This window comes from Platalea leucorodia (assembly GCF_965183815.1).
Source record: "Platalea leucorodia genome assembly, chromosome: 1".
NCBI lineage: Eukaryota > Metazoa > Chordata > Aves > Pelecaniformes > Threskiornithidae > Platalea > Platalea leucorodia.
This window is the reverse complement of record NC_138823.1, coordinates 101,123,741-101,148,911: the sequence shown is the minus strand read 5'-3', so window position 1 is coordinate 101,148,911 and position 25,171 is coordinate 101,123,741. Positions and strand designations below refer to the sequence as shown.

At 39.7% G+C, this 25,171-nt stretch overlaps 1 protein-coding gene across 1 annotated transcript in view; it reads right to left on the bottom strand.

Moving 5' to 3' along the window:
* The window catches only part of CDKAL1 (CDKAL1 threonylcarbamoyladenosine tRNA methylthiotransferase), a 426,399-nt gene that overhangs the window by 153,519 nt on the left and 247,709 nt on the right, over positions 1-25,171 (bottom strand). Inside the window, exon 10 of the mRNA XM_082328770.1 lies at positions 9,702-9,868. Coding sequence (XP_082184896.1) covers positions 9,702-9,868 — 167 coding nt within the window. The remainder of the gene's footprint in view (positions 1-9,701; positions 9,869-25,171) is intronic.

Sequence of the window (25,171 nt, the reverse complement as noted above, 5' to 3'; positions counted from 1 at the left end):
GATTTCTTTCAGTTTTACTGCTAGCAAGACAAATACAGTTTGCATAAAGACAACTATGTAATTACAGCAAGGGAAAGTTGCATGGTCCAGCGACTACAAAACACTACAAAACTCACAGTAATAAGAGGTCAGGAGCTTAACTATTCATTTATATAAATGTATGCCACAGTTTTCATTTTTTCTGGTCAAATCAACAGATTTTAATTGGCACTTTCAAATGCAGCAGTCTATGAAAATGACAAAAATATTACTAGGAAAAAAGCAAATACATGCCCTAAAGGTCTTCTTATTCCTGAAATCATGCTGCCCTTTTATTTGCCGTTGAAGAAAGTGTGCATATTATTCCCTTAAATGCATTTCAAATCAGCTTATACTCTAGTTTATTCAAAACTTGAGCTTATGCACAATGCTCAAAAACATTTGGAGCATTCAGAGGAAAAAAGAACAATATGGAAAAAAGCGAATTAGTAATTTTACAGTAATACATATCTATGTGCTGTGTCAGGGCACGTTTGAGGAAGCCATCTGTAGGGTATCAGCTTCAATGAGGTTAAGGAACATAAACACCAAGCTGACATGAAAAATCAAAGCAAAAGAGCAAAGAGATACTATTGCAACTCGTGGTACACTTGGCACACCTTATGCATTTAAAGCCACTGCCGCCATGCAGACTCCATCTCAAGGGTTGATGTATCACTCAAATGTCCTGAATTAATAACGGAGATAAAGCCCACAGATGGCATATGGTATGGTTTGAGACAGACTCATTTTGACAGGTGACAAAGACAACTACTCATCTCGTCATGTGAAATTAAGCACTTACGGGAATGGCAGGTGTGAACTGCCTCCTTTATACAGATTTGGAAGCATCCCATCAGTCACAGAAAGTGCTGTACGAAAATCCTAGACAGCTCTGGAAGTACAGTTAGCGTTAAATCTGCAGGGGAGGTAAGCTAGGGCTGAGATGAGAGCCCCTGCCCTTTTACAGTTTGGATGATCTGCATTCCCTTTCACTTTGGACGTAGCCCCAGATACCGAACAAGAAAATAAAGTTAAAAACCTAAGGAAAAGTGAAATATATTCAAGGCAAAAATTAGTCTCTAAGACTATGCCGCTAACATTAATTCATTTCGACCTGCTATACATTTGGCCTCATTTTTTACTGTTCGGACTAGCTCCCGTTCACCGTTTATCTACTCGTACTGTTTTAATGGATTTTTCCCAACCCTCCCTCTCAATCAGTCACTGCAAGTGGATGTAAAACAGTGTCTCACTAGGGCACTAGCCAATAACTCCATAATATGATTGTAGAAGAAATGCCTGGAGGTTAGAATCATAGAATTATAGATTTGTTAAGGTTGGAAAAGACCCTTAAGATCATCGAGTCCAGCTGTTAACCTAACACTGCCAAGTCCACCACTAAACCATGTTCTCGAGCACCACATCTATCCGTTCTTTAAATACCTCCAGGGATGGGGACTCAACCACTTCCCTGGGCAGCCTGGTCCAATGCCTGACTACCCTTTCAGTGAAGAAGTTTTTCCTAATATCCAAGCTAAACCTCCCCTGGCGCAGCTTGAGGCCGTTTCCTCTCGTCCTATCACTCGTTACTAGGGAGAAGAGACCGACCCCCACCTCACTACAACCTCCTTTCAGGTAGCTGTAGCGAGCAATAAGGTCTCCCCTCAGCCTCCTCTTCTCCAGACTAAACAACCCCAGCTCCCTCAGCCACTCCCCATAACACTTGTGCTCTAGACCCTTCACCAGCTTTGTTGCCCTCCTTTGGACATGCTCCAGCACCTCGATGTCCTTCTTGTAGTGAGGGGCCCAAAACTGAACACAGCACTCGAGGTGTGGCCTCACCAGTGCCCAGTACAGGGGCACTCTCACCTCCCTGGTCCTGCTGGCCACACTATTCCTGATACAAGCCAGGATGCTGTTGGCCCTCTTGGCCACCTGAGCACACTGCTGGCTCATGTTCAGCTGGCTGTCAACCAGCACCCCCAGGTCCTTTTCTGCCAGTCAGCTCTCCAGCCACTCCTCCCCCAGCCTGTAGCGTTGCATGGGGTTGTTGTGACCCAAGTGCAGGACCCGGCACTGAGCCTTGTTGAATCTCATGCAGTTGGCCCCGGCCCATCGATCCAGCCTGTCCAGGTCCCTCTGTAGGGCCTTCCTACCCTCCAGCAGATCGACACTTCCACCCAACTTGGTGTCATCTGCAAACTTACTGAGGGTGCACTCAATCCCCTCATCCAGATCATCAATGAAGATGTTGAACAGGACCGGCCCCAACACTGAGCCCTGGGGAACACCACTCGTGACCAGCCGCCAACTGGATTTGACTCCATTCACCACCACTCTCTGGGCTCGGCCGTCCAGACAGTTTTTAACCCAGCGCAGGGTGCACCCATCCAAGCCGTGAGCAGCCAGCTTCTCCAGGAGAATGCAGTTACTTCTAAAGCAGGATGCATACCTTACATACTTTTGGTACATGTTGATACTACGCAACATAACGTCTTTGCCATCTGGCAGTCTGTGTAATTCGAACAGTAGCTCTGTGCAAATACATATGGGTAAGAGTATACGAGGTAACTGTACACATGTGCATTCATCGCAGGTTTTGCCAGGACTATAAAATGGATCCTAATCCTAACCTTTTCCTTCACCTTTAACATTTTATAAAATAAAAAAAAAATCTGAGCTAAAACATCTTTCTCTGACAAGTTCATGTCCATTTACTGAAATTTTCTGCCACGCAGATAAAATCCCAAGTTTTCCTTAATGCTACATGGAATCAACATATTAAGAGAGGACAGACACTGGACAAGGGCACATATCTCAAAATCTCCGTTTGAGACCAAACTTCAAATAAGCAAGCTATATGCTTCATGATGTATACATTCAAACAGACTGCTAAGACTGTGAGAGAGCACTTTAGAAAATGCAATACTATCTCCATTGGTTGGCCAGATTTTCTCTGAGAGAAAAACTGAGGATGTCTTCTGCAGATAAGCTGCAAACTCCAACTTCTTTCTGTCTTAGCACCATGATTTAGAGAAACAACGTTGGGGTCTCGGGTCCTTCAGTTTTTTTAACACCAAATAACCCTCTCTGTCATACCAAGAAACCTCATGCAGGAGTCATACTAGCATTGGCTGTGCTCACATTAAGGTGCTGGCTGAAAGCAGCAGTGAAATTGTAAAGTGCAATTTCCCACGGTTCCTTCCCAGCCATGGGTTTGTTCAGTCTGCAGGGTGACTTTGGGGTGGGCAAACTAAATTCCCTTCCAAGGAAATCAGAGCAGTGGCCATACTCCAGGTTCACAGCGAATGCGCTCCAAGCCCTTGGTGGGAACAGAGGGATTCAAACCAACGATCTGCCTTTGAAACAGCTTTGGACCATGGGGAGTGGGAAAGTTTGGTGAAAGGGATTACATTTAGTTTGAAGTAGGGACTCCAAAATGCAGATAATGTAGATATAGTGGTTTCACTACCAAATTCTGTGATTTCCTGATCTGCTCTTATTGCTTCATACTACTCACTAATGTAAGCGCAGACATCATCTGCAGCTGAAGTAAACAGCAGATTAAAAATGTAGGATTTTAGATTATACCTGAAATAATTGTGATAAAGGCTCTTTTTCTAATGACTTAGCTCAGTATGCAGCATATCAAAAAGTGTTTAATATTTTGCATGACTATAAAACACTGCATGGTTCCAAATAATTCTTTCTTTACAAACAAGAAGGCCCAACTGAATGCAGAATTTATCATTTGAAAACATATGGCTGCTTCTCATCCCAAAACTGTTCATGCTACATCATCTGTAAGTACATAAGGCACTATTACCACCATATTTACTGAATAAAAAAATAAAAGTACTAAATTGTCAGACTGTACCACACAAGTATAATGATGATTTTCATGAGATTAGCAGCCTCCCCTGAAATGACAAACATCTTTAAGGACAGAACGGCACTTACTTGACTAGTATCTGAATGCACGGGGTATGCTCGGTATTTTAAATCATGTGAAAACTTAAACTGACTCCCTACCTATAATAAACCTGAGTTTGAATGACCACTGGCTCAGGCCCCCAGTCAACCAAGCCTTCCAGCATGAGAGTGTCAAGGCCAGTTACAAGCACCCACAGCTTGCCTTTGCCCCCTCCTCTGCTCCAGTCCCACCACTCCTAACGTAAGGGAAGCTCTCTTCCTCCTCCTCCTCTTCCTCTTCCTCCTCATCCTCCTCCCCTTGTGCCGGCCTCCAGCATCAGCAGAACAGCAGAGCTGTTGGCTGGCACTTCTTAGTGGATACTAAGAGACCAATTCCCAGATACAGAGGCAGATGAAACACTCCCCAGATGAGCGGCATTTTCTGTTCCTCCATTTTTATTTGCAGGGAACCTCTGAGGGTGGGCACTATATTAATGAGTCAAAAGGCTCACAGGGCCAAAGCCCAGCCACAGACCTGGGGGCACAGTACAAAGGAAACATTGCCGACAGCCTAAACAGATCTCTGGTCATAATCCCATCCACTGTACACTTTCTAAGCAGACAACATCTCAGAGTATGTTTATGAAATAATTTTTTTGAGGAAAATATAAGAACCTGTAATCACTTTTTGGCACTTGCAAATAAATTTCAATCTATAAGCAGTTTATCAAAAACTGGGCTAAGTATCTGTCCTGGTTTCAGCTGGGATAGAGTTAATTTTCGTCTTGGTAGCCGGTATGGGGGCTGTGTTTTGGGTTTAGGATGAGAACAATGTCGATGATACACTGATGCTTTGGTTCTTGCTAAGTAGTGCTAAGCTGTCTCTGCATAGGTGCTAAGTGGCGCTCACAGTGGTAAAGGACTTTTCAACTGCCCATGCTCTGCCGGGTGCACAAGAAGCTGGGAGGGGGCACAGCCAGGACAGCTGACCCAGACTGGCCAAGGGGCTATTCCATACCATATGACGTCATGCTCAGTATATAAGCTGGGGGAAGAAGAAGGAAGGGGGGACATTGGGCATGATGGCGTTTGTCCTCCCAAGTAACCATTACGCGTGATGGAGCCCTGCTTTCCTGGGGATGGCTGAACACCTGCCTGCCGATGGGAAGTAGTGAATGAATTCCTTGTTCTGTTTTGTTTGCGTGCACGGTTTTTGCTTTGCCTATTTAACTGTTCTAATTTATTTTACTTCGATTATTAAACTGTTCTTATCTCAACCCACGAGTTTTCTCCCTTTTACCCTTCTGATTCTCTCCCCCATCCCACTGGGGGGGAGTGAGCGAGCGGCTGCGTGGTGCTTAGTTGCTGGCTGGGGTTAAACCACGACAGTATCTTTTCATGAAGGAGAAAGCTATTCCACCTATATAGAGAAAATACCTGTAGTATGAAAAAGTCATGTTATTTTAGTGAGTGGATACAATCTATTTTCCTGAGAACCATCAAGACACTAATTAATACGTAACTCAAGTACCTCATGTCTAGCTACATCTTATGAGCAACACAAATATAAGCTGGGCATATTTCAAAGGACTGAGGTGTGGGGTAAGGAGAGCAAAACCCAACACTCAAGATGCCTCCCCTCTGTGGATGACTCCACACGCTGCTAGAACAGTATGTGCAGCTTAGGCTTCAGTTGTATATAAAGTGATACATTTTTAAATTTTTAGTCCTTTATGCAGTCATATTATCCATAGGTGCAACTTCTTCCTCATTCATTGAGGACATTAGCACTATCATTGTGGTCTGAGGAATTCTTTGCTTCTACTGCAGCTGCGCCATTTACAACTCACAGCATTGATCTGCACATCCCCATTCTTTTTATTTTCAATCTCCTCCCATTCTGACAATTGAAAGGTACAGAAACTCCAGCAAATATTAAAAGAAACCTGCAAATTCCAAGCACACAATCAAGCCAGTGACCTGACACTTTGTATGATCAGAGATTAAAATACATGGCTATTTGAAAGAAAACAGATATTTGTGAAATGTTTTAAAAACTCATATTTAAGTACAAAACCAGTTCTAATGACAGAGGAGTTCATGCAATACTACAAATCAGTATTTAAAAAATGTACATAATGTCTTTGGAAACCGGTCTTTTTAAAACATTTAACTTACAACTGAGTAAGTTGTAAGTTACACCAAGGTGTGTGGTGCAGTCGACATGCTGGAGGGTAGGGATGCCATTCAGAGGGACCTTGACAGGCTAGGGAAGGTGGGCGTCTGAGAACCTCATGAAGTTCAACAAGACTAAGTGCAAGGTCCTGCACACGGGTCAGGGCAATCCCAAGCACAAATACAGGCTGGGCAGAGAATGGATTGAGAGCAGCCCTGAGGAGAAGGACTTGGGGGTGTTGGTTGATGAGAAGCTCAACATGACCCGGCAATGTGCGCTCGCAGCCCAGAAAGTCAACTGTATCCTGGGCTGCATCAAAAGAAGCGTGGCCAGCAGGGCGAGGGAGGTGATTCTGCCCCTCTACTCTGCTCTGGTGAGACCCCACCTGGAGTGCTGCCTCCAGCTCTGGGGTCCCCAACATAAGAAGGACATGGGCCTGTTGGAGCAAGTCCAGAGGAGGGCCACAAAGATGACCAGAGGGCTGGAGCACCTCTCCTGTGAAGACAGGCTGAGAGAGTTGGGGTTGTTCAGCCTGGAGAAGAGAAGGGTCTGGGGAGACCTTACAGCAGCCTTCCAGTGCCTGAGGGGGGCCTACAAGAAAGCTGGAGAGGGACTTTTTACAAGGGCATGTAGTGATAGGACAGGGGGTAATGGCTTTAAACTGAAAGAGGGTAGATTTAGACTAGATATAAGGAAGAAATTCTTCACTCTGAGGGTGGTGAGGCACTGGAACAGGTTGCCCAGAGAAGCTGTGGGTGCCCCCTCCCTGGAAGCATTCAAGGCCAGGCTGGATGGGGCTCTGAGCAACCTGGTCTAGTGGAAGGTGTCCCTGCCCCTGGCAGGGGGGTTGGAACCAGGTGATCTTTAAGGTCTCTTCCAACCCAAACCATTCTGTGATCCTATGATTCTATGAGTATTACTAGAGAAAACAAATGTATTTATATAAACTTTGTTATTGGCTTTGGAGGTTACAAGAATAAGACAGACATAAAACTGGCCAAACCTTTTACCTGAAGGTAAATTCCAATAAATATGGCAAAAACTGTAAATGAATCAAAATCATTGCTTTTAAGCTGATTGCCTAGGGAAGCTCTGTCCAGATCTTAAAATTAATTTATGCTTTTACATGACTGCTGTTGGTCTATGCCACTTATCAGACGTGTTCATTACTATAGTGAAATAAACCCTTGTCTAGCAGTTCCATATGTACAGTTGTATGCAATTGCTGAAATTGCCGATTTTAACAAAAAGATACATGATTGGAACAACTTTTTTATTTTCATTAGATATAAAAAGTGACACACGATTAGTACATTTTCCCATGTAAAATTTTTTCACAGAAAGCCAAACATCATCCTAGTTAGCAACATGACTTCTAACAAAATAAATTAATAAAATGCAGCACCTTTTAAAACAATTAATGAAAGATGTTTGCAACCAATAACACAGCTTCATACCTTTCTTAGGAGACAACAGAACTACATCTGGATTTTATCCTAATCAACTGACATGAAGGTTAATCAATTTCTCATTTCATTTACTTTGTTTTTTTTTCAACAAATCATAGCTTTACCCTTTCCTCAACCGGAAAGTTAAAAGCACATTCCCCATAAAAAGTTTATTTTGTCTGGTGAAAATGTATACAGGAGACTGCCAATATTCCCTAGTGATCTTTCAGATACAAGTCTGGTAAGCTTGGAAGAGAGGACTAGACAAAAATGCAGAAGGTAAAAAAAAATTTACACATTTAGTTTGACAAATCTTCAAAATTATTTCAGCAAATTCAAGCTCAGAAATTCTTGGTCATACATGAAACAGAAATGTGATTAAATAATCCTTAAAAAAAATCATATAAACTGGAAATTGTATGAAACATTGAAGAGGAGAAGCAACAGCAGATGTTGCTATTGTACAAAAAGGCTGGTGTACACATAACGCATGTTCTGTACAGCAGCCTTCGAGATACACATTTTCAATAGGCTTTCATGAATTCCTCTCCCTCTGCCATCGCACTTAAAGATAAATTTTTAAAGAGATTAGAGTACTTTTCCTGAATATGAGCCAGGGCAAAGGGAGTCATACCTACAGCACTTTCTAGAAAATCTAGAAACAGGAAGATTAGAGATCATAAATCAAAACCATTCACAGATTTGTGACATGATCACACTCACTAAGACGGCTACTGATTGAAGGAAAGCAATATACTTTCCACCTTGCTCAGATTATATCAAGTTAAGACTACTACAGTGCCCCTTAGCTGGGCAGAGCAGTTTCTTACTTCTGAAAGTACTCATAAGATGAGCAGCAGTGACAAAAGCAGCAGTCTATGCCAAAATACTTTTAATAATGTGAGTTAAAAACAAAAGCAAAGACACTAACTGTGAAAATTTCTAAAAGCTTGATTTGCTTTTTTGCAAGATGCTGAAAAATGTTAAAATAAAAAAAAGAGGAAAAACTTGTGACAGATATGAAAGTTTGAGACAGAATGCAAAGCTCCAAGAAGCACAACCAAACCACTTCCTAAAGATTCCTTTTCAGTGTGTTGTTAAGACTTTATCTTAGTGAAGCATATGTTAAACCAAAGTATAAAATAACAGCCTGGGAAATTCCTTGCCGTTTTCTGCAGCTTGTATTCTTTAGCTGGTGAAGTGAAAAACTGCTTATTCCTATCAAGGTGAGATTCCTCTAGCCCATGCGCTTCAATAGGAAAAGGTGCAGTTATGGCACTCTAGTGAGAAAATACTGTCCTTGACATCTTAAGAAAACGTAAGTGCAACTATTAATTCTATAATATCTTTGGGAAATCAGTGTGGACACCAGCTGTTTAACTCTATATTGCTCATGCATATGGTTACAAAATTTACCTTAAGCTATATCCTTCCCTGCTTTTTCCTCCTCTTTAAAGTTAGGTTCTTTCTATAAACAGTTCCTACGAATTTCAATAAGTTCACTTGGTGACAGCATCCAACCAAGCCAATCAATCTTTGAGACAAAACTCTCACTTCCTGCTCTGCATACATACGATAGTCTTTCAAATTCACTTTGTTGCACACTTTGTTGCTTCTAATCTCCTTGAACTACTTTGTCACAATTTTTTTAACACAGATATACACTTAGAATTTCCATTTCTTATCATGGAAGCTCTACACACTCTCAGAATAGCATTTGAGATAGGATAATGAATACATCATTGAGTGAGACCAGCATACAGTGTTTCTGGAAATATTCGTCTGAGGTGTAGCAGGAAGACAAATTTAATCCCATAGTCCACTGCCTGCTAATGAACATTTCCTTTAGTTCTTGAAAACACTAGACATATACACAAATGCAACATTGCTATAATAAAGCTCCACAGGTCAGAGACCTCAGCAATATTATCTTACCAAACTGATTTTAATATCTTATTATCTAAATAACTTGCTGCGGCAGGCAAATAGCTGAACACTATTAGTCTAATTCTATAAATTTACTTGAAGTCTATAATTTTTTTAAGCTACCGCTTAAAATGAAACACACTATACACAAGGTTCCATGCTGACTCACTCAATGAATGTCTATGCCGACATATAAATGATTCTCTTTTCTTCCTTACCTCCAGATGCTCTAAAATATAGGGAGGGTTTGTCATGCCAAGCCTCAGCATAGCTCCCTCAGGAATAGCTTCAACCAGCTTCCACAGAAGCGTAGGGAGGTCTGTGCCAATGTCTCTGCCATAAGCCCCTGTGTCTTCACTGGTCAGCCATATCTCACAAACACCCTCTGTGAATAAAAGAAAGAGATAATTAACAAATCTGTTTTAGAGCTGTTTATTTTATCATACAGCTGCTCACTCTTTTTAATGCAGTATTTCACAAGGCTATTATGCAGCCAGACTGGGTATTCAATTGCAAGGGGGAGGGAAGGAGGAGGAAGGCTTATCCCATGGGTAGCAGTGGGTTATTAAGTTCATTTTATGAGCACAAGAGTGCTACAACAATGCTGTAAATTATCATTGCTGTGGAGTGATTAACATTCACAGCCAATGACTAATTCTGTACTGCCTCTACAGCAAGTCAGTCAAGTCTAGTACTCTGCTCTATTTTTTTAGCCTAATTCATTAAACACCGCAAGCAACTTTAACCAAGCAAAGAGTTTGCATTAATGGTTGTTACTACTAGTCAACTTATTAACTGGTAAGCTTCCAATAAGCAAAAATAGCTCTAAAGTGCAGTGGAATAACTATTAAAAACTTGTATTCTTTAAATGATACAATTAGCAATGCAGTATTAAGGTTGTATTGAAAAGGTTAGTGACCACTGCAACGACTAAGTGATAGTGCTGGAAAACCTGTTTCCTGGCAGCTAATACTTTATTTTCCACCAATTGGGGCCTTAGGAAGTAGTATATTTGATTTGTATTGTAAAGAGTAGTGACCTTGAACACTGATATTTGGTAATAATATCCTTCTGCTCAAAGAGGGGAAAGATTGCACCACCCTTTAATAATAGTTGAAAGCAACGAGGTTTCACGCAGCCACTTCCATCAGTCTGCCCAGCTTCCACCCTTTTTGCAGTGCAATCCATCTCCCCCTCCCCACCATCCCAAAGCAAGAAATAAGCCATTGAAAACAGGGTGGCTAGGAGGAAGACCCCTGTGATTCCCAGTGAGATAAGATACCATTAACTCAGTGAAGAGCTAAATTTCTAATACTCATGATGAACCAGTAAAGAAAACATCTGGACACTAGAAGGTGTGTAATTCAGCAAAGCACTCTTTGGACCAGCAGAGACTGTATCACAAAATGCAAATGTTTATATTACACATATGTACTTAAGGTGAGGAAAACAAACACGTACACAGACTTTAATCATATAAAAAGTAATAAAAATAGAAAATCAGAAATTTTAGAAAAATGTAAACTCAAGTCTGCCACTCAAACTCACACTATAACAATAAAGGCAGACAGCAGGCTATGCTGAGCATCAAAGTTAGTTCTGTTTGTTCAGAAAGATTTTCAAGGTCATTTATTACTTAGAACTAAGAATACTTAAAAATTAAAGGTACACCAAGAAACTCATCGCTTCTTAAGTTTTGCTTCAAGAATAACTCAATGAGAGAGATGTATAATTCTGTTCTTGTAAGAAGCCTGGTTGAAAGTATTCCTGAAGTACTGCTCTTTGGTTACCCAGCTTGCAGTCACACTCAAACCGAGCTCCCCCGCGCCTGATCAGGTATGCAGCATTTGCTAGCGGTATACAGTCACACCTTCGATTCCACTGCAGTTGCTAATGTTTTCAGAATTCATCTCACCACAGGCAGTACCACACTATGAGACATACTCTAGAGTTTGCCGCCTGCCCTACATTTTCCTGAGATATGGAAAAAAGAAGTGAATTACATATGTTACATTTTTAAAATAAGAGAAACATAAAGGATCTAAATGATGGCTAATGTCCTGTTGGTTTTTTTTTTTATATTGGTCTCCAATAGCCATTAGAACACTGCAGAACAGAGTCATTTACTTGCTGAGTTTCTACTGAAACAGAGTAATTTTCATTTTTAAGCTTTCAATCTAAACAGTTGCATGGGTTTGGGTTGTTTTGTTTGGTTTTTTTTTTTCTCTCTCATGAAAATGGCTAATGGAATACTGCCTCACAGTTACCAGATGAACACTGAGGAAAAAAAATAAATCACTGGCTAGGAATGGAAATAACATTCCTGTGGAAAACAACAGTGAGCTTTTAAAGCTGCATAGGTGGGGACCATTAGCCCCCTGGTGGGCTGAAACTTCAAATTAAATCACATGAAGAGGATGCAGCTGTAATAGTAAATCAGCAACAACAGGAATAACTGTCTCATCTGCTCTCCGATCAGGGTGTTGAACAACAAGCAATGGGAATAATTCATGCTGAGAGAGCCAAGGATGTAGTCTTAATATGGGGGGAACGGACATGGACACCTGTATTTTAGGAGAAAGTTCATGTCCCAGTTTCAGGCAGACAAAATGGATCTTCAAGTACTGAAAGCTGCTATGAGTGCTAAGAATTTACAAGTAGGGTAAATCAAGTTTGTACACACTGTGTGTGATAGAGGTTTGATGCCAGCTGTTGTTAGGCTGTTTATTCTAGCCCTTTGCATCCTGAGTTTAGGAGTCTAAAGTTATACTGGGTAAGAGGAGAAAACACGACACCTCCCAAACAGTACTAATAAAGTGAACCAACACTTCCTATTTTTACGCTACCCCCTTCCCCTCCAAACTCCAGCCCTATGTAGGAACTACGTAGGAACTATGTAGGAACTATGTAGTTCCTATGTAGGAACTCATCTGAATCCACTGTTTAATCACGTACAGTATTTTTTTCCTTTCTTTTGCAGTGAACCTCACTAGATCATTCACCATTCTGTTACTGGGTAATTTTGGTGCTAATAAAAGCAAGCTGATTTTGTAAACAAGAAAATTGATCCAAACTGCAGAGTGTGGATGTGCAAACTCAGAGCATTTGTTACAGCATTAAGGCCAATTATCATTATATTCAAGTAATTACAAGTCTGCCTTTGGTCATGGCTCATAGTTTGTTTCTCACTCTGCCATCACTACCCAGCACAGAAGAGTAACCTCAACAGCTGGCTTCTGATCTCTGCTCTGCTGTAACTGGAGATGACTGAGAATGAAAAATGTTGGAAAAAGAAAAGGTTCCAAGCAAATGAAGGAGGTTCTGAGCCTATTCCTTATCCAACGTCTCAGTATAAAGAATACTCATTGCAAATTATCTGACATGGGGTTTAACTTCATTTTTGCAGGGTAGCCTAAACAATCCTTCTCATAAAGATGACAAGAAATCCTACAGTTGTCACTTTTACGAGATATGTGCATTTCTGTTTTAGAGACCGCTTGAAATGATTCATTTCTTTAATAAAAAATTTCTAGCATTTTTTATTTTGCTTTATTTTCATGCCACTATTGTAAACACTGTTGTCAGCCGTAGCACACATCTTTTAAACTGAAGGGAAATCTACTCCATCTGAAAAATTAATTTACTTCAATCTACAAAAATGTCTGAAGATGTTAGAATATCAGACACTAATTCTGCTGAAATTCTCCTATTTGTTAACCTGCTGTACTTTGTACTAATGAAATTCAATTCTTGTTCTTCTCCTTCCTGTGAGATTTGCTAACGTGAACAGGAGCGGCTTCCCCAGCAGCACAATTTGCTGCAGGCTGCCTCGGTGGGAGACCCCCGATGCTGACCTTCTCAGTAGCCCACATATGCTTATCAATAACTGCCTGACATCCTTGCTATTCCTTCTCCAATGGTGAATTCTTACGGCAGCCTGCAGTGCTGTACAGACCATAGAAATACCTCTCCCACTGCACCACAGAAACCTGAAAGACCATCTGCCAAGGGGAGGTTTGACTTAAACGTTTGTCAAAAATTGCCTGCAGACTTGAGGACAATCAATCTGACCCTGCCATTCCTGATGACACCCTTAGAATAAAAAAAAAAAAAAAAAAAAAAAAAAAAAATCATAGCCAAAGACAGAGAGAAAGGCTTGGAAAAATCAAATTCACTTTAAAAGTACTCATTGTTCAGAATGAGCTTACCCTACATAAATTTATTTTCTCTTCAATTATTATTCTCTTCAATCTAGCACATTCAACATGTGCTAGATTACTTTGCTGAATCAGTGCCTTAACTGAGAAACCGTGAAGACATCTGTGTACATACCATATCACTGGATCAACCTGAATGTAATGCAAGTTTAAACAGAAACTGAGATTTGGAGGAATCAAATTCCTCCTATACTTCTGAAGTGCTCTCCAAGCATCGATTCACCCTGCAAGAGTCCAGGCCACCTCTTAGACAGTCAGTTCAACCACACGGATCACCACTGAAAGATCCCACTGCAGAGACTTCCTGAAAGTAAAACCAAACTGGGAGCAACTCACTGGTGCTACTGGAGGTTTGGAAGCATTAGTTTCCAGTTCACCAAGAAACCCCTATTTGATCTGTATATGTACAGGGCTTCTAGAGGAGAGAGAGAATGGAGTTACACACAATCCTGTACAAATGCACCCTATCCCAGACTCAAAAAGCAACTCACACCTAACTGACACAATTAGAAACTGGCAAGCAGATGATGAAAAAAGTAGACTGAAGAAAAAAGACAGGTCTAGGTACAGAGCTGGTGAAAGAGGCAAGCTGTCAGGCTGTGACCTAAAGGACCGATGTTTTTTCTGTACTTTGGGAAGTGTGGGTCAGCTTATGATTCAGCAATATATCACTCAGATGAATGCAGTACTGCAGCTCTGCTCACGACATACTACATACAAACTGGTCCCATCACGGTCTCATTTTTACTTTGAGGGACAAAGCTCTAGGTAAGTGTCTCATACCCTGACTTTCTAGAGGATCTTTATTATGCCCAAACATATTTTCTCTCTTCAAAAGATCTATTTTTTCACCCTTTTTTCACCCTTCTGGACAGTCTGAAGGAAGCGAAAGATGACTGTCCACTCCTGTTTTCTTAATGATTGCCACAAGTAGCAGAATAAGATCTGAATGGTATCATGAATGCTGGCTGACCTACTGGAATGCAGCCCTTGGAGAAATTACTAGATGCCCAAAACCCCTGTTAAAAGCGAAAGCCTAGCAAGAGGATGACTGGCTTAACCAACCCTTCACAACACAGGAGGAAGCAATGGCTGGGTGAGTGGCCAGGAAAGTCTGTTCAGCATTAGTGCACTTCAAAATGAGGACCAGAAAAATATTTCTCCGAATTTTCACTATTAGAGTCATAATCAATAGTTTTAAAGTATCCCTTTAATAGCATAAATTGCTTTGCAGCTTTGATTAGAATTACGTAAAGACCTGCTGCACACAGTGACTTAATTTAAAAGCCTGAACAAATTCCATTTTATGTGGTCATCAGGAAAGCCAAACGTAAAGACAATTCTGCACACATGGTGAAAATTTCTTTTCATGGGATCACAGAATTGCTTAGGTTGCAAGGGACCTCTGCAGATCATCTAACCCAATCTCCTGCTCAAATTGGGTCCAATTAGATGAGGTTGCTCAGGCCCTTGTGCAGTTGTGTTTTGAATATTTCCAAGGACAGAAATACCACAGTCACTTCGGGTAATCTGTTCCAATATTTGACCACCCTCAGGGTAAAATATTTTTCCTTGCACCTAATTGCAATTTCTTGTGTTCCAACTTGTCCTTTTACCTCTCATCCTATCTCTGCAAGACCTGTCTGACTACAACACAGCCTGGCTCTGCCTTCTCTATACCCTCCCGTTAGGCAGTCGTAGACAGCAGTAAGATCTCCTCCTCGCTTTCTCTTCAAAAGCTCAACAAATCCATTTCTCGTATGTCATGTGCTCCATCCTCCTAAACATTTCAGTGGCCCTCTGCTGAATTGCTCCAGTACATCACTAAGCCTTGTCCTGGGGTGCCGAAAATTGGACAGAGCACTCTCTCCATGGGGTCTCATAATTGCCAAATACAAGGCACCAGTCAATCCCCTGGGCCTGCGGCTGCACGCTTGCTAATAGTGTTTAGGATGCAGCTGATAATTGCAAAGGGGTTTCACTGCTGACTCACGTTCATCAGCTTGCCCAGAGAAACTCCAATGTCCGCAAAGCTGCTTTCCAGCAGGTCAGCTCTCCACATCCATACTGCAGCATGTTTTGTCCTGGATTCAGGACATTTTACTTGCCTTTGTTGAACTTCATGAAGTTACTGTCAGTCCATTTCTCCAGATGGTTGAGATCCCTTGCAATATTAGCCCTACCCTCCAGTCAGTCAACTATTCTATTGCTCAAAATGTACTCTCACTCTCCACATTGTTAATAAAGACATGACATACTGGCCTCAGTACCAATTCCTGTGAAACGTCTTTAGTAACCGCCAGCTAGACTTTATACCATAGATCACAACCCCATGAACCTGACAGTCCAGCCAATTCTTTCGGCCACCTTACCATCCACTTATCCAGTCCACATCTCACCATCTAAGAATATTATGGGCAACTATGCTGAAGACCTACCTAAATTCAAGGCAACCCCGCCCCCCAAACAAAATAGAAAACCCAAAACCAAAAAAAAACCCTCCACCCCAAACCCCCCAAACCAAACAAAAAACCCTAAACAACTCCTTCCCCCCTACTCCCCAAAAATCCCCCAAGCCAACCCACCCCAAAACACCAAAACTCCACGGCTTTCCTCTCCTCCACAAAGAAAAGAAAAGTCACTCAGGCCAGCCACATGATTTGCCATCGGTAAATCTAAGCTAGCTGCTCCCAAACACCCTCTTGCCCTTCAGTGCCTAGAAGTGGCTTCCAGGAGAATTTGCCCCATAGAGAGTGAGGTTCCGCTGCCCTGTAGTTCCCTCGGTCCCCCTTCTTGCTCTTCCTGAAGGGCAGGGTGACATTTCCCTTTTTCCAGCCATCAAGAATCGCTCCTGATTGTCATGCCCTTTGAATGATGAGAGAGAACAGCCTCATAATGACATCAGCCAGCACCCTCAGCACACTTGGATGCCTCTCACTGCAGGATTATTTCTATTACTTCTGGATGTCGTTCTGCAGTTACAAAAACTACAGCTATGTTTTGCAAGTGCTTAGTTCAGTACAAGTCTTTAAAGCAGTTGTGGTTTCTGCTGCCCACAGGATGACACATATATTAGAGTGCTTCGGAAATGAACACACTAACTTTTATGGTCTACATATTTTTGAGAACAAATGTATTTGGGAACTAATTCTAAGTGACATACAGACCAAGTTACACTGAATCAGATTTTTCCACCTATGTAGGATAACATATTTTAAAAGTAGAACACTCAACAATATCACTTTGGAAGATTCTGTTTGGCAGTGTTGTCTACTACACTTAGTAACAAAATTCAAGGTATTTTTTCTTTCTCCTTGCTAAGATGCTTAATTTAAGCAAATATTTGCACACACAAATGATTAAAGTTCTCATGTATTTATATACATGCTATACCTTAGTATATATTCATGGTACAAAACTCTCAAACTGTATGAAGCCACAATAGAAACTTGATTTAAAGGATCGTCTACCACAAACGTGACATAGGTACTTACAACAAATTCCTGATCCTGCAAACTAATGGAAAAAAGTTTGGGCTATATTTGCAAACTCCAAAACAGAAAAATTAATCGTGCCTTGGACCCCCTTAACTCTTCTGGCAATTGCTTTTTCAAAAGTATGAAACATCCCTTGAATTTTGGTTAGATTAAGTTATCTTTCCAAAAAGTAAAACATGCTATCTCACTTACTTATATAATAAGTTGTAATCAGAGCTTAAATGAACTTTGACACAAAAGAGCTCAAGAAACAGCTTGATTCTATTTCAATGAAAATGTGTTAATATATTTTTAAAAATTTATGTTTTATACATTTTTTTTCCCCTCAAAGTGCATTCATATTTCTTGTGTTATTTCATATAACTTACAAAGTCAAATCAGAGCTGGACCACAGTAAAAAAATAACAAGCATTAGGACTGTTCAGTAAGAACTTTTCTTAATTACTTTTAAGTTTCAATAACAAAACATTCTAGTTTTGCACAAAATTAAAAACTAAAAACTCTCCCCCCCCCCCCCCCCAACAACAACAACAAAACATATGCACACCCTTCTGCTACCACCATTGACATTAATTTTTAGGGTTATTTTGGAGATTTTACCAAAACAACGACACACTGAAATGAAGAGTTCTGGTCCAGCTACCTACCTACCCTTTAGTAGAATCAAGCTAACTTTAACATAAGGATACTCTACCATCCGCTTTATATTTAGATGTGAAGTCTGACAGAAGAATCTAATAGCCATATGACTAACGGTGGGTTTCCATTTTATCTTCTGTGGTTATGAAAGTGGAAGCTACAAAAGGATTTATTCAAGGTTTTCCTTTTCAAAAGTCACACATCTGAAGGATGAAACTAATGAAACTATTTAGAACATGGGTCCACTGAATTTGCTTATCTAAATTCATTGCATAAAAGTCTCGAAAACAGAACTACTCCTTTCGCAGCAAATGCTTGACCATCAAGGCATTTACAAAGGAAGTTTACTACCTGTGACTGTTGTAGGGTTTAGCAGTTTTACAATTTATATCAAACATTGTTTCTTTTGCTCACTTCTGTGACTATATTGATAAGCAAAGCAAAGTATTTTGATATGAGGAGTATTTTGAAACAAGGAATAAGAAAGCTTGTGACAGTAGTTAAAAGTTTAGTTAAAATTATTCCTTCTTTCTACGTTATTAATAAAAAAAATTAGTTAGAAATAGAGAGTTCCCAATAAAAAGCGTGCAGCAGATAGGGCCAACTGATCATTAAATACCAGAGACAGCACAAGAGGTTTCTCTCTCCCACAAAGCAAACCCTTGTCCTTGCCTATAAAAGAGGTCATTCTACCCCTATAGGGACCTCTGTTCCCAATAGATTACTGCTAGAGCATAAACTAGCAGCCCCGTCTTCCTCGTTTTGTGGCTCTAGTGCGTTAGCAAAGGGGAGAGAAAGGGGGGGAAAGGAAAGGGAACAGTATCATAGGTCACGTGCTGCTGCAAACAGCACGATAGCTGAACTTACTACGAGTCCAGTTTCATTCTGCTAGAACAAGAGAGACTCAAAAGGGCGTCAAGACAGTCAGCCCGCAGAAGCTTGCTCAGTGCCAACACTGCAGCATTATGCATCTTGCTTTCAAGGAGGATTAATGATACCATACATCACGATGATAAATTGGGGTTTGTAGCCAGTTTGAAGAGAAAGGGGAGGAAAGGATTTCAAAAAAACTGGAGGGAAAAAAACATAGTTGAATTTCATGAGTTGGTCCTGCTTCTCAGGTTGAGGGATGAAGAAGTTATTCTTTAAGAGAGAAGTCTGTGCTTTTTCTGCTGGCCACCTGCCTATAACCCTCCTATTTCCAGGCATGTGTGTTACCTACACAACGGCCTGTTTTGAAGGTTAGTTCTTGCACAAATGAAAAAAAAAATAATTTCCAGTTAATCATTACACTTGCCAGCTGAAAAAAAGATAAAACTGAAATTTGCCATTCCATATACAGATATCCTACAAGAGTTAAGTTGGTTTTCAGAGATGGTGGGCATCTACTGCCTAAGTTAACAGAAGAGAAGTCTTATGTGTATTAATGATCAGGGACAGAATTAGCTGATGTTAATTAGTTCTTTGCTGAACGCAAGAACATTATTCAAGAAGCAAGTTCAATGATAGGCAATGGTACATGCATCAAGAAAATAAAGCATAAAGGACCGGGTGACCACAGGTAATAGATTATGCAAAAAGGGACTTGAACACAAAGGAAAGCTATTTCAGAAAACAGAGACAGGCATGAGTTTAGAGTTGTGGTTCTGCAGCCCTGTATACAGCATACAGATATGCAGGTCCCTGAAGCGTGGAATTATTGTTCTCGGCTCTGTGCCTCACAAATACACTTTGTGAACTATTGATATGCTTATGTTGTTCTTGTACCATAAGCAGAGAGAGAGTACTCGACCCTCCACCAGAAGGGTCAGTCTAGCACCCTGCTGAAACACTCCTTGGCTACTAAAAAGAGAACGAGCAAAATTTCCATAAACTTAAAAACTGAAGAACTAAAATTTATTACTTCCATGCCTATTGTCAAAACACAAATGAGAAATCTGCTTCGAACTCTGAATTCAAAATGATGCATATGAGAAATCTTGTTTATGACTTTAGGAATTCATTGGGAAAAAAAGGGTAACGTGCCATTCATTATAACATACGCTCACTGTTTTAAAACCAAAACATAGGCTATCGGTCTGCTGTAGATGAAGTATCAGATGCAAAGGGTCACACACTGCACAAATTCAAGGAAATGGTCATGAGCTGTAGGCATATCACAGGATGCAGTGCTAATTAATGGAGGCTTCTTACTGAGTATCCATCTCTGTAGTGCTAATGAGTTTGGATTAATTTAAACAACATGTTTTCATGGAAACTGATTAATTCTTGGGAAGTAACATGGCATACCAAGTTTCAATCATTAAAAATGTTTGTAGCCAAGCTAAATAACTCTCTGAATCTGAGTTCAGAAAGAGAATAGCTTACAAATTCTACAACAGCAGCTTGCACACAAGCTACTACCAGGGTGTGTTAGAGATATTTGACATGGAAATTCATCCTCCAGAAAGCATTGTCCTGCCCAAATTTCTTGCATTTTCGAGAGCTGAATCCTATACTCCTATTATGGTTTGTTTGGTGGTTTTGTGGTTTTTTTGTTTGCTTGTTTGTTTTTCTTTCTTTTAATAGATGAGCAGCAAGAGTAGAAAGAAACCGTATTTTAGGTATTTACAGATGACATTTTAAAAATTACCTGAAAATTAGTTGGAAATAATTTGGGTTACAGTAAAATGTCAAAATTTTAAAAGGTAATCAAAGAAAGAAGATAGCTTATGTCTGACTGAAAAGCTGGTAAGAATAAATAAATAGTCTCTGCTCTGCTATATATCCCAGGATTAGGGGAGATGCCTTTTAGAATGTGTCATGTTCTGATCACAAGAAACCCCCCAGAATTATGAAGAAAGTACTATCATTAGTGACAAATACAAAAGTGTCAAATGCTTTGTTTCACACTAAGTTAGGAGACAAGATATAAAGGTAAACCTCAAATGGCAATACAGAATACAGAAATACTTTAATAAAAAAAGGTTTGCTTTGCTTTGTTTTTCAGCAATTCTATGTATCACAGTCATCTTATTTTACCTTAAAGTACTGAATTCTAAGGAAAAGACTGATTCTCATTACAGTTGTTATTTGCGTAAAGTGAGGAAATTGCTCAAGAATATGGCAAACTGCTATATCATAGAATAAAAGAAAGCAGGGAAAAGAGTCAGCACGTGCAAGGGCAAAGCAGTTGGCTAAACACAGAATGCACTTAAAGGACCCCAATTCCATAAGCCAGAAATACAGAGCGGTAATGTGTATATACAGTTTTTGAGAATGATAATCCTTATCCAAAGTTACCTCCTCATGACAGTGTCGATAACACGATTCATTCATGAAGAATAATATGGCCTGTATCTGCAAGTATGTCAACTTGTTGTTGCACCTCACTATAAGCTAAAACAGTTCAGTAGCAAGTCAATAAGTAACCTCAAAACCAGAGGTGGTGCCTCTTTTGTTTTTTTAAGAGAAAAACAGTAATCAGGAAAATATACATTAAAAATTAGATAGTCTACAGACAGAAATAACATCATAACCCCCTGATTTATGACAAAACCCTCCTGTAATGTTGAGTATTATTTAAAATATTTTCTCAAAGGGATGGTATTTTCCCTGTAACTCCAAATGGGTCAACTTGACCAAAGAGGAGAATGCTTGTATAGCACTAGTAATGTACTTTCCCTAATTCTAAATCATGAAGTTGTTTAAGTATATCTGCTGAATTCTCTGTATTCTCACTGAGCCTCTTTGGTGTGTAATCACCTTAATCTAAATTTATTTAAAGTATTCAGGGATACACCACCAAAATATACCATAACCTGAATGCAATTAAAATCTGTTGGAGATGTCCACAGGGAGGTCAAAGTGAAATCATTCAAGGGTTTTGAAGGATATTAATGTATTTTTCTCATACAGATTAATGTCCATTAAGGTCTTGTTCTAAACAATAATTTACCGTTTGATTATCTTATTATATGTCAATATAGGAACACAAATTAAATCAAAATTAAGAGAGAGAAGCTTCCATTCCAAAGTCTGTACCAAAAGAATATCCAAAGTGCAATTACTGAATCTTTTCAAGACTAGAATTCAAACAAGAGCCTAGTCACTCAGAAAAACAGTTTATTATTCCATTTATTAAAAAAACACCAAGCAGAAAAAAAAAAAAAAGCAGAAAACACCAAGCAGAAAAAAGGAAAAAAAAAAAAACAAAACCTTAAAAAAGCTTATTGAAATAATCTAATAATATCACTATTTGTTAAATAGTTTTTCTTTAAACACTTGGTAGAAGTCTACAAGTGTTATATAAGCTTGCCTTTGTCTTCATTTACAATTTTCTGTAATGCATACGTTATACCTATTACCAACACATCTACATCCTATATTTAGCTCTGAAAGATGCCACCCAGCAATGTAATTTGAGGAAAAAAAATAATTAAGATATTGAACTTCACAAATCTTACAACTGCTCAGCTGCATTAACTTCTAGAAAGCCATCATTAGGGAAATCATGATAAAAAAAATAATACACTTGCCTTAAAGACTTCTTTAATGAGTTATCCCTAACACTAGGAGATCATATTTCCCTTCAAACCAGGTAATTGCATTTCAAATACTACTGCTCTGCACAGTGGTTTTAACGGTTGAGGAACAGTGCTGTTATTACTTGTTCTTTTGTTTCTCGAGATGGCTTTTCCATCAGGAGCGCTTTTCATCATTTCACAAAGAGTTCAGTTTTAGAAGACGCATCCAACCCGCAACGGGCATGTCGAAGCACCAGTGTATAGGTGATTAAGGAGAGAATGTGTATTTGGTCTTAGAACAGAGAGGCGCACGGAAGGAAGGCCGGGTTCCAAAGCCTGACTGCGGTGTGTGCACATGTGCTAAGGACCACGTCACTGGGACGGGGACACACGAAACACCACAGCAGTTAGGGCGAGTGGTGCAATTTGTCTGATATGGTACTCTTGCCAATGACCGCTGCTTACCAGATGTTTCAAGGGGCACAGGAAAATCAGTTTGGAGAAAAATTCTTCCAGGCAGCAGCAGCTCAGTCAGCTTACACAAAATTTTCACAAGTCAATATAAAAAGAAAAACTCTTTGAACAGCATACTGACCTGGTACGTCTTTTCTGAACCAGCATGAAAATCTTGTGAATTCTCTTACTGCTAAGTGCTATTCATATTACATGATTTCGTTCAATTTGATTATACAAGCTGCAACCGGCAGCGATACTAGGAAAACAATTCATTGTAAATAAGTTACAGGCCAAAGAGTCAGAAGTACCGAGTGAGGTTTTTCTTTTGTTGTCACTACTATTTTAATACAGCTTCTTAAGCATAGGGATGCTTAAGAAGCTGTATTAAAATTTAAAATATTCAGCCTTTCAACAATTACAATAATATTAGCACAGCATATCAATGACTAATCCATTTAACAGGAGCATTGCAATCAAGTCATAGAAATCTACAACCGGTATGTGGCTTCAGAATTCCACAAATAAATTATCTTTAGAGGAACTTAAAGAATCATTTTCTTTCAGGACCCTATGAGCCCTGAAGATGAATTCCAACCTAAACTTTATAGAGGAATCACAAATCAAACACAAATGCTATTAAAAATGTTCCTAATTTTTCTGAAAGAAATATGATCCAATAGTTAAAGGATTACTTTTTTTACATATGTTTGTATTTTCTGATAATGATAGATGGGATATTTTGTAGAGCAGTTTTACTAAAAATGCATATCACTAAGTTGGATAAAGACATAAAATACATACAATGCACTAAAAAGTTATCAAACATCTAACCCAACGCATGACCAAAAAAAAAAGTATACTATCATATACTCTGCACCGCTGCAGAAGGACCATGCTGCGTATACATATGCCATTTGTCACTTCTACATATGGAAACAAGCTTTAGCAATGCTAGAAACAAGAAGAAACCTAACGAGAGGTCTATTCTTCCCCTGTTTTAGAAATGGGAGAAATGCCATTTCTTACACAGCGTGTTTTGACTGCCAATAATTCCTTTTTAACAACATGAGCTTTAGCCCTGGGTCATGTGCTGTAATTTCCAAATAATCTAATAAAGGTTTATAGTAACTCTGAAGTCATAGCATAACACATCTTTTTGTCCCTACACAACGATAACAACAATTTGGCTGCAACTTAGAACGTGTTAAATACCTTTTCATTTTTTTTTTCTAAGAAGGCAAACAGTTGGTTAATAGAGATGGGAATAAAGTGGCTTTTTGAGTTTACCATATTTTCAGAAAGATTCCTTTCTAGTATTTCCTTTTTCCTATCTCCACCCTCTAGTAAAATACAGAAAGCAATGACCTATTTCAACATTTTGCCTCAAAGGAAAATTAAAAGGATGCCGTAAATTCGAAATAAGGATCACAGAATGCAGTGAAACATGTAAGCATAAAACCAAAAATGACGCACAGGATGAAAACACTTCCCTGAAACCTACAGAGAACCTCTAGACATACCTGCAGTATCTCAGCTCAGATACTGTCTGAGGGTCAGCCACGGGAAAGAAGCCTTTTAAGAATAAGCGTGAACACATGAATGCAAACAGAAGTCAGAGAAATGAGCAAAGCTGACTGTGTTAAATAACACCACACAGTATTAACTACAGATTGGCACAGAAAAATAAACTGAAACCTCTTAAAAGAAAATTTTCAAAAGAAATACATTCCTTTCCTCCGGTCGAACAAAATATCGAGTCATCTTGGGATTACAGTGAAGTTTGCCCTCGTTTATTTAGGTTTAGAGTTACTATTCCAACAAGGGTTTTGATGCCACTCTTACTTATGAAATATTAGTTTAAATCTACATTGGTCTGTAGGAGTACAGAAGAATGGACAAGTTTGAGCTTCTATTTTTTAAAACAACTTCTGTTTTGCATTTACTAAGAACAGAGTTACTAGATCTCAACACTGTTAACTGAATCCTCCTATTCAGGTCTCCAATGTGGACTCACATTCCTTAAGCTTGTATTTAAGAATTTTATCTTTAATCAGGACACCTAAGAAAACAAGACTTGCGTGATCGTGCTATGCATGTATCATTCTATCCCAGTAACTGTTGAACTCATTGGCCAATTTCTATCAAATTTGACAGAAAACTAGAAATCTCAACAACATTAAGTTCCCACAAGTTTCATGAACACTAGTAACCAGCTGCAGAAGCGTGGCCCAAACAGGTGTCCCACTTAAGGGAAGGCAGGCAGGACTCTGCCACTACTCAGTTTATTTGGCTGCCTCCACCAGGCTGGAGTAGCTACAACTCCTCCCCGGCAGGGATATCACAGGCTCCGTGAGGAAGGAAGTGGGGTTCATAC